Consider the following 11,338-nt stretch of genomic DNA (forward strand, 5'->3'; position numbering starts at 1 on the left):
ATGCGTGAATCCTTAGCTTGAGGAACTCATAAAGATTAAAGCAATATTTATTCTAAGACTAGTAATAGTTGACACTACAGCTGTCCCCGTTCTGTATATTGTCGGTTAATAGTATTCTTGCTGGTTGTGTAGCTCTTTGAAATATACCGATTCATAATGAAGATTTTCACACGTATTCCATACAATAGGTGAGATAAGTACAGGAAACGCAACGTTCCATGCACAGTTTCAGCTCGCGATCGATTTACACAGCTCTCAGTTTCGAGAAGTTTATTCTAAACCATAAGAAAAGATTTAATTAGAAGTTGAATTTTTCGCTATTTCTCTTTCCCTTTTTACATTCAGTTCATTTCACTTGCCGGAAAGTAAGCGTTAGAAATTAAAAGGACGTTTGATCGATTCACGCTAGCGCATTCTAGTCTTATTTGAAACTTTATAACGGAAGGACATCTGTGAGCAGGGAATAATTCAGCACAGAATTTGATTGTCGGTGAATTTCTGTAAATGTCCATCAATCTGCTAGTGATAAGCTAGCCGTTGTTCACTCGTCTTGCTTGTTTGGGGCTGAGTCTTACTCCGGTCAAAGAGAGAATAAGAGTGTCTGGCAAGGTTTCCAATATAAATCAAAGATTTGTGAACTCGTGTCTGGCAAACTCTCCAAGTGTTTATATATACACAGTTAAACGCACCTTATAACCTCCCCTGCGCTTAACGAGTGTCTTTTGGTCCATAAAAGGGGGCAACAGGGAATGCCTAGATAGCAAAATCTCCAAAAATCCGTAATGTTTTTAACCCACATAAGAGCTTTCCCGGCCGCCAGCCAAATGCCACGTCACGCAAAAGCCTGGAAACTCAAGCGTCCTGTATCGCAAAAAGAAGAACCCTTTTGAACCGAAAATTTGTTTGTGTAAAGGTTTTAAGGTGCTCTAATACCACATGAAAGTAAAAACTCAGAGAAAGCGATAGTTTTTTAGTTTGAATTTTGGTGACGTCATGTGAAAACCAAGAATTGCCAATTTGTTTGCCGTGCGTTATCTGTGGGACGTATGTAACGAGGTTAAATGCTGTGTCGTGACACATCGCGCGGTACACAATCGCGTCGCTTGGCTTGTTTACTTGGCTTGTTTACGTTCGCACTTACTGCGTGCCTATTGCAACTTTGAACCAAAACAGGCGATCTCGATTACTCTATTTGGGTGGCGCCCAAATAATAAAAATAAAAACGTTATTTCGCTGGGAAACCAGTGGTGGCGTCGAGAAATGTCGGCCGTTTTCTCAGACTACACTGATTGGAGGTGAATGAAAATTTAGTCCTCACTCTCATCTGGTCTAGAATATTGTACAATCCCAGTAAAACACTACTAATAGCACCTATACTTGTCCATCAGTTAGAAAAGTAGCTCTACATCCGCAAGAATGAATGCGGGAAGGCAGATAAGTCTTGTTGCTATTCTGAAAATTTTACCAGTGACTCACCTCTGCAGTTCATGTACTCAAAAGGACGTTGTGGACCTCTATATAGGTCAGTTAATGGTATTATTATAGGTTTTAACTAACTCTGAAAAGTAACTCCCTCTCTTATTTAGAAGAGCAGAAGGTTTGTCAAACTCCACAACACGACCCTGATCCAACACCATGATCCTATCACAGTCAACAATATTTTCTAGTCTATGAGCGATAATTATTACTGTTGTATCCTTGAATTTACTAAGTATCATTTCATGAATTAAACGATCCATCTTAAAGTCAACATTAGCAGTTGCTTCATCTAAAATGACAATCTTCTTCTTCTCAAGAAGAACTCGTACCAGACAAATTAACTGCCTTTGACCTACACTAAGATTGCTACCCGACTCTAGGAGCTTGTATTGCAGTTGCCCTGGTAGTTGGTCTCGCACCCACTGTTTTAGCTGGACTTCATCAAGAGCGTTCCATAACTCATAGTCCGTGTAGTTATCAAAAGGGTCCAGGTTCCTTCTCAGGCTTCCGGAAAATAATATAGGGTCTTGAGTTATCACGGAAAATATTCGCCTGGCGGCTTGCACATTCAAGGTTTGTAAATTGATGCCATCCACTATTACCTTAAAAAACAAAGAAGGAATTTTTGTCAGTCTTTTTGAAACGCAGACTGAATACGGCCGTGAGCCTTTATCGTGGCCATTCCCTTATCATCATCAACGTCTTTAACAGGAATAAATTAATATATTACACGGGACTGATCACGAGGTCAGTTCTACATATCGTATGGTTTGGTAAAAATTATGAAAAATTTATTGTCAAGCGTTTTTATCCTCCATGTAAATTATCAAAAGAAAATAATTCTTATCATCAAAGAAAATGATGATAAATTTGATGAATAATTGTCAAGTCATTAAAAGAAAGTAAACTGACAGGATTTTGGGATGAGTGCTGATGCATGGATCAACTAAACCCTCGAAACAAAATAGGTACAATATTTGGATGAACAGATCGAAGTCTTACGTTTCCATCTGGTTCAGGCATTCTAAACAATGCTGCCAGGAGGGATGATTTTCCAGATCCAGTTCGACCTGACACGCCAATTTTTTCTCCGTCTCCGATGGTAAGTGTGACTTCCTTAAGGATACGGAGACCACCTTCCAAATATGTTAAAGACAGATCTTTAATAGACAGATCCCCTTTGGTAGGCCATGATACAGGAGGTTGGGCTCTGGTAGTAAAACCAGGCTCTGGTGTCAGCTGCGTGTACGTCATCACCCTCTCAACCGACGTCATGAGGGTCTCTGTCTCGGACACCTGCTGGAGTCCAAACTGAGCTGCATCTAAGGTTTCCAGCGTATAAACCAACGACAGTCCTGCAATGGCTGCAACAATATAATTTGTAACTTTATTCAGTACTTGTGATTGTTATTTTGTTTTAGTTGTAGACATCTATTTTTTCCCGACTAGATGTTAACGAAGCGAGCTACTATGAGATAGGTAAAATCAACTATCGCTTAAGGACACCTCTTCACAAAGAAGCCCACCTTTAAAAAAAAAGAAAGACAAAGTAGAGCTGATCCTTGCCGTTTTCTACGGTATTTGATTCTTTAAAAGACAAACGCCCAAACTCCGATAACCCTATAATTCCCAAGAATGACCAACATCAAAAAAAAAAAAATTAAAAAAGAAATTCTTGGATATTTTATCAAACTCATTCAACTAATTAATTAAGGAACTTAAAAGACATCCGTTCAAGGTGGAGAATTTGTATGTGCATATCGGTCATTTAGGGCTGTAGGTTTAACGTTGACAACTGACTGATTAGTACCGGGCCCAACATTGCCGTCTTAAAAAACGTTGTCGGTGTTAGAAAGAACAAACAGTTCACGACATTCCTCAAGCCTGTGAAAAACGAATGAGAAGGCTGAAAAACATTTTGAAAATTACCTTTTAACAAGTATGAGAATACTTAGACGTAAGGTAGTACAATATTTACCTGGTATTTGGGTGATGATAACCGCACCTGCTGCTACGAGTGTCACAAGCAAACTACAAAGCACTTCCAAACGAACACCTAGCCACTTGGAGCATCCCAGCACCATAATTATCGCTGGAGAATTTTCATCCTGGTACCTAATAAACAAGGACCAAAGTCCAAAATATGAATATTAAACGGCTCATTTACAAAGTATATTGGCGAGGGAGTTTGCGCTGTTCCATGATGGTTAAAATAACAAATACAATCATTTTTCTCAGTATTCAAGTTGTTTAACTCGTGACATCGTTTAAAAAATGGTCAAAAAGTATTTTCAATTTGTCATTCTAGTTTTAAACCAATAGATGAAATCTAGACCTAGAGCCTGTAAAGTACTTCCATTCGAATGAAACCTCTTTTATAGAGCTTCTCTAAAGCACTATTTTCTCTCTAAGAATTTTCGAAAAAAAGGAAAAAAAAAAAAGGAAAGAATTTTTATGAGACAATTTGCTTTGGCCTTTATCATGGCTGAAAGGGTTAAAGAAAAGAAAATTTATAAACATATAAACTACAATAGAAAAGGAAATCAACAACCAACCTAAAGAGAAGCTGCAGAAAGCGCTCTTCCATTCCAGACGTTTTTATTACCTCCAGGCCATGAACCGTTTCTGCCACGTGTGAATAAACAGGACTACATTTGATGGCCTCTAATCTCTTAAGCTCCCTAGAAGTCCTCAAGTAATACCTTCCATAGTAAAAGAACAGTAGCATCAAAGGGGTGATGCCAATCACAAGCCAGTAATTGGTAACTGCAGAAAGCACAGTAGCTCCAAACGTGAAGAGGCACAATTGGACTGCAAGCAGGAACTGAGGTGGCAGGGTGTCATCCATGCAACCGATGTCTTTGGAGAATCGGTTAAGAATGCGGCCGGCAGGATTTGTGTCGAAAAATATGACTGGGGCTTTCATGACTGCTCTGACCATCTTGTTGTGAAGTTTCTCTGATGCTCGCAGCAACGTGTGGTAAAACAAGAAAGAAACAAGTGTGGAAAGGAGAAGAGCGCCAATTACCAGGGATCCAAAGATTCCAAGAATTTCTGGGGCTCTCTGTTGATTTAATGTCATGTTGGCAACTTGCGATAGCCACCAATACGGTGAGATAAGGGCCACTGAGAAAAATGTTCAATGGTTATAAAAAAATAAGCGACTGCTATTAATATTATCACTGCAAAAATAACCACATTACAAGCCTTCTTCCAGTCAACACGCAGGCACTGAAAATTTATCAGAACCAATGGGTGTACTTTTACATTAATCTAGCCTTCATGTCATTTAATTTTTCTTCCTGGTGGGAATTGAAAAAAATTTACCCAAAAAATACCCATTTTGTTCTGATTTGAATGGATTTATGACTTTCTTCTCACCCTACGGTTTCTGGGTACTATGTTAATTGTTTAACTAAGGACAAAAAAAAATAAAATAATAATGACAACGATAAAAAATAAAAAGCCGTTAATTTAGGTGATAATGTTGTGAAATTCGGTACAAATGCCATTCAGTCTGCAACTCGATGAACTAGCAAGACGTGGTATAGATTTATCTCATACACCAGGCTTACCTTGTACAGTCAAAACAAGACCAGCAAGGCAGAACAGCATGGTAGCAGGATACGCAAAGCGAAAGTAACGCCAATAAAGACACCAGTTCACTGATCCAATCATTCTCTCCTCCTCCCCTTCTTCAAGGTCAACGGGGACATTTTCTGGAGACACCAATGACGTATTTGTACGTCTCCTGGACAAGCGGTGCGACGTCTGGCGGTCCAATGAATGTTTTCTTTTATTTTCCATATTAAAGACCGAAAAGTTTGATAAGATGTCTCTGGCTTGAAGCTCTTCATACTTGCCTTGGTGAACAATGGCACCTTGCTTCATGACTAGAATGTCATCAGCATTCTTCAAAAACTGGTGTTGATGCGTCACTAAAAGACAACATTTCTCAAACAGCAGGCCGCGGATGCAGTTTTTGTAGAGATGAGTTGCCACTTTTGCATCAACGGCACTGAGCGGATCATCTAGCAGAAAAATGTCGGCGTCAGTGTACAGCGCACGAGCTAAACATATACGAGCTCGCTGTCCTCCACTTAGGCTTACTCCCCTCTGGCCAATGTGTGTCAAATCGCCTTTAGAGAATTCACAAAAGTCCTTCTGGAGGCAGCAGGCTTTTATTATCCTTTCATAGTTAACACCATCAAATGATTTCCCAAAGATAATATTCTCCTGAATTGTTCCTGAGAAGATCCACGGAAGTTGAGGAACGTAGGTGATGACTCCAGAATGTCTGATCACTCCACTTTTGCATGGAAGTTCTCCCAGTATTGCAAGCAGAAGCGATGATTTACCACAACCAACTGGACCTGTAATAACAACGAGTTGCTTCCTGTATATGTCCAAGGAGATATTTTGTAGTGTCTTATTCAACCCATCTGCCTCGTTCCAGCTACAGTAGATATTTTTTAAAGAAATGCACGGGTTTATCAGTGTGTCATTCTTTTTCGCATACGTTTCATCCAATTCGCTGTCATCATGTACCGTGAATATTTTTGAGAAGGTGGGACTGCTGTTTCCCTCATCCACGTTATTCGAAGAGTAATCAATTTGAGAGTTCACAAAAAGTTCCAAAAAGTTTTGTATCCTAACTAATGAAACTTTGGCATCAGCCAAGAGAGGAAGCGTCTCGCCCAGAGATACTGAAACAGAAAACTTTATGACGTTTAGAGTTGAAAGTAAGGTAAAAATCTGAAATGCTGTTAAATGGTTGTCGGTGAAAAGTAGAGTTGTGATGGAGATACATGCAGCAATAGGAGTGTTGGTAAAATAGAGAGCATCAAAGCTGGAAAGTATCACTCCCCTCCAACGAATGTAGCTGATCTCTTTTCTGAAAGATATAACATATCATTATTCATTCATAATATTTTGCCGCTTCTTATTGGCTCCAACACCCGGCTAATTCTTCATAATCAATCGGCGATCACCATATTTGAAGATGCGAGCAATAAACCATTGATTAGATGGTATATTTGCTTGGAAACGAAGTTGTTCGATGGTAACATATATTAGACTGGAAACGAGGATGCTTGGGTAATAGTGAACTAATTCTAAAAAAAATGGCGTCCACGGCTGTGCTGAGAAGAAGTCCCTTAATTTCCGCCTAAAACTCAAACGGTAGAAATGCGAGCATGCGCAAAACATATTGTGTGATGGATGTTGTTCTTTAAAATAATACACTCTCATTTAGCTAGATTTAAGAATTTTATTGACACATATTCAAATGTTTGTAGAAAGGGTTAGGATAGAATCTTTATCACTTACTTTCTTAAATCTTTTATCATGTCCATAAAATTCCTCTCCCATACACCCATTTTCACTGAACGAATGCCAGCGATGACTTCGTTCATAACTTCAAGCCTTCTATCGGTCAGCAAAGCTGCTTTCTCTCTGAGTTTTCCTGCTTCCTTAGACAACAATGAGATGTAAGTGATTACCGCAAGGAAGAAACCAGCTCCTATGAATGCTTGCCAGCCAACTAGATACCAGACAAGTAACCCAGATGAAATGATTTCTATGGGTGCAGCAAGAAGGAGAACCATACTCCAGCCTGCATCTCTGAGGTGATTTGCATCATTCGAGACGAGATTAATTATTTGGCCAGTAATAGCTTCATTCATTGAACGTCGATTCATTGTCATAATCTGTACAAGGAAAAGACATGAACTGTAGCTTGGGAGTAAGTGACATTTAAACAAGTATTCTTTAACAAAGGCATAATCTAGTTGGCCACCTCAGGTGTCCGGCAGACGTTTGGAGAACCCTCTGCTAACTCAACAAAATTCAACTGAAAATTTTAGGCGAACTACTGAAAGTTTGCTATATACCAGATTCAAAGAAATAAAAATAAGGATATAAACCTTCTTCTTCAAGGGGTTTGCATTAAATTGGGCTACATTTTTTTTTACATTTTTTTCTTTACACTTGCAAGCAGTTAGCGCAGAAGTGACCATCTTAATACATATACAACTGAAGCTTACACAAATCAAATTCAAGTTAAGAAAACTAACTTACCCTTTTATAAACCATGCCAATAACAGAAGCCCTTAGCTGCATCCCATAAATTCCACCCAAAAAGAAGGCATGATGTTGAGAAATTCCCTTCACCATTGCCAGAACACAGATACCAACAACATGTCCGATGATGGTACCTTGATTTACATTGGAATTTTCAGATAGGCCAGCCAGGAAGCACCAGACCATCAATGGTAGTAAAACATTTGACAGAGAGTGTGTGAGCTTTACAGCTCCTAAAATAAGATAATCTCTATATGAGAACATTTTGAACATGAGTTTCCATAGTTGCGGCTGTGTATTTTTTAGAGCACGGTTATTCTTTCCCTCATTCAACAACAACTCTAGCTTCCCCACTAATGTCTCTGTCTTAAACTCTTGCTGGAGAGGAAAGAGATCTTTACTTTGTAATGGCCTCTCACTTCCAAGGTTAAGTGTTTCATTCATCCACCGGAAAAATAGCAAAGAAAATATGTTTGCTCTCTCCATTGGACTCTTCCTTTCCTCTTTTGATTCTTCTTTTTGTGCATCCATTCCAGCTACAGGATTAGCTCTGAGGACTTCACATAAAATTGAAAACAGCAACTTACACCTGTTCTACATTTATTAAAAGAAATAAGGAACTGAAAAAACTTAGACTGGTCACAGTCTTCTATTTTTTGGTAAGATCTTCGAGATCAGGCACTTTGCAGTATGAGTAGCCATCCTGGTTTCAAATTGTTTCAAGTATAGCCTGCGAAATAGTAAATTCTACGTAGTGGACAGAGTACGGTCTCAGAGAAGGTGGAAGAATAGAGGGACTGTCTTAACCTCTATTTATTCTCACCTCTCTTCCCCTACCACTATATACCCAACGCCTGTCCCCTCGGTTCATTTGAAACCAAGATGGCCACCTTTAACGCAAAGCGCTTGATCTTGACTATCCTAACGAAAAATAAGGGACTGTGAACTGTCTAGATTAAAACTGTGGTAAGCCATCCATGAAAAAAACTCGGCTGTTAAAAGACACTGGCGGTTCAAAAGATTTCAAGGGGATAGTCTTCCATAATGTGTATAGACACGGTGTAGACTGTGAACTACCCCTAAAATCGATCTTGAAAGCGTCAAATTTTTGGTTTAGCCGATCAAATTGTTCTATTTACCTGGCCAAAATTTCGGACATTTGAAACCGCATAGCAGTAGCAGCTTCTCCCAATCAATGACAATAATGGCGTACGAAAATTACAAAGCTTTATATGAGAAGCGATGAAATACGGAAAATATAAGAAAAACTACAAACGTTTTTCAGTTTGCCAAAATCAAGCAAAATCGAGTCAATTCAGCGCTATTTTTGTTGTAAAATAATAGAGCAAAAATGATTTCCATACCTTTCTTTCCGAACGATACCAATTTGCATATTCGGAGCCAGTGAAAGCCTTGCAAATCACTGACAAAAGCATCAAAGATAACATATTTGATATGAAATAACCCAAAAAATAAAGATTCTACATGATTTGCCAAAATCGAGTCATAAAATATAGATCTAGATGAAGCGCTACGTGGAAAATAAAGAATCTGATCTTCGGCATGTAAATTTACCTTTCCTTTCGGCTGTTAAAAAAAAACAACTAAGTCCCGAGAAGAAAGGTGGACATGTCACACAGTTGCAGTTCCGCTTCATCGCTCTACAATCTCGGCCAAAAATCATCCAAATCTTCTCCAAAACCTCGCGTTCGAAAGCTTCGCCATTTCTCTTTTTCGCAATATTTTGGAACAGCGGCCTTTATTTGCCCATAAACATCGTTGTATTTGATCACTCGATCTTTCCTAACAATATGAGCCCGGAAGCAATATGAAAACCAGCGGTTAAGATCCTTGCGTGACAGCCTGAATGTAAGTCACACGAAACTCGATGTCCGAGTTTTCTGGCCATGCATGGCGTCAAATGTTAACTTATGCTGTCGTATGTCATATTTGCTGACGTCAATTAAGCTGATAACTTTAACTTTTCAATTTCCAAGGTTAAAGGTTAAATCAGTTATGCTTGAAATTATGCTCTGCTCAGGTATTATGCTTCTATTTATTATTTCCCGTGGCTGTACTGAGATGCAAATATGAACTAATGAAAAATTTCGGTGTCATGTTCACCTTCCACATTTTCCAATTTATATTTTATTTATGCTTCGGTCTCAAGACCAATTCCATTCCAGTTGCAGGTAGAATTCTCTCTATATTTACCTAGACAATAATCAGATGACCTAAGGAGCGTTTCACTGGGCATGTTCCCCGTATAAAAAAGAATCTTACAAGGACCGATACAAATTAAGGGATGCCGGGATCAGTTGTTAGTGATGCTCTTCTAACTACCAAACATAAGGGGGTTCTGGGACTAAGACAGCCTTTAGTCTATGGGTAGCTTGAATGAGTACTATTCCAAGGCTTATCAAGTTATTTTCCTCCACGACCTAGCTCAAAATGTTGGCTACAATTTGAGCCTTTTACTACAGCCAGCACCCAGTAAACTACTTACAAGATAGTTAGATAGCATACAGTGGCAGTAGTATTTTTAAAACACAAGCTACACCGTTACTAACCTGCTGGACCGGAGCTCATATTGTTGGTGAAATTTCAGTGCGAACCAGTTCATTCCTTTACATTCTAACATTCAGCGAACAAACCGATGTTCAGAGAGCTAAAATACCGTCTTATTTCCAGCCCACCTCTGTTTTCATGAATACCTATCATTGTAATTATAATAAGTCAACCTGCGTAAGGAAGAATGCAGTTAGAACTTCATTAGTGGATCATTAGCCCCTCTTTTGCTGTGGATCCGCCACGCACTTCCACCGGATGAAGAAATAAAACTTATGACACGCTAATGCATACCCAAAACTCCACCTGTCAATTTTTGATAACGCATGTAGTGCAAAATATCTGTAGTGTTTTCGGCCACTCCATGCCATTTCGTTTAGTAATTTGACTAAAGAAACTCTACCGAACTATCAAGCATGGCTTTGCATATACACTAGCCACATAATTATAAAATGTTCTTATTTACTGATCAATAATATCCAATAATCGTCAAGGTAGAGTATTCGAAAATTTCGTTTTTCTTTTATTGTTATTGTTATCTAGGCTCACTAATATCACAATACTACAAAAAACTATTCAACGGCCAAAGAACGGGACAGACTGATGCAGGAAAGACGAATAGAAAACAGCGTTATCAAAGCAAAATAAAATTAAATAAGGAACGGGACTGTATCAATACTGATTGTTGAAGACCTTTCAATTCCTTTCCAGTTTGGCTTTTCATTTCTCGTTGGCATAAAGAAAAAACTTGATCTCCAACTTTTTTGATAACAAAAAGAAGCAGACCCCAGCGAGTCTCGGACATGACTCCCTTATTACAATTTTTAAATTAGTGAGATGTTAAAACCTCCCCTTCCAACTTTTCGAAACCTTACCTTTGCCTAGGTTCAAAGGCTTGGGCAAAATTTAACATGGTGTTTTCCGCTTAATGTCCTTGTGTCTCCCTGTGTATTGCTCTTTTCAAAGTGTTTTGGACATATTTTGAACGAGTTATAAAACAATCATTGAATCCGCCTTCGGCTTTGACTGATAACACCCTCCTCCTCGATTTGCGAAATATTTTGCACCTTACCGAAATTTATTCCATATTTCTTTTTATAACATAGCGCGCGTGCTTGCCCCTATTTAAGTCCTATTGAGCCGCTATGAACAAAATCTTTATTTACGCACGCCCGTGCGTAAATAAGGTGACGTTAGCATTTTTTTTTTA

The 11,338-nt window shown here is 38.8% G+C and overlaps 1 protein-coding gene across 1 annotated transcript; it reads right to left on the minus strand.

Moving 5' to 3' along the window:
- LOC140928687 (ATP-binding cassette sub-family C member 4-like) lies at positions 1-8,114 on the minus strand. The gene is made up of 7 exons (XM_073378466.1): positions 7,558-8,114; positions 6,808-7,187; positions 5,055-6,373; positions 4,035-4,605; positions 3,458-3,594; positions 2,482-2,843; positions 1-2,081 (listed from the first exon to the last, which is right to left on the minus strand). The coding sequence occupies exons 1-7, from the start codon at positions 8,089-8,091 to the stop codon at positions 1,524-1,526; spliced, it is 3,861 nt and encodes a 1,286-aa protein (XP_073234567.1). The 5' UTR covers positions 8,092-8,114; the 3' UTR covers positions 1-1,523.
- Positions 8,115-11,338: the final 3,224 nt, after the last annotated feature.

This window comes from Porites lutea, chromosome 2, assembly GCF_958299795.1.
Source record: "Porites lutea chromosome 2, jaPorLute2.1, whole genome shotgun sequence".
Lineage (NCBI taxonomy): Eukaryota > Metazoa > Cnidaria > Anthozoa > Scleractinia > Poritidae > Porites > Porites lutea.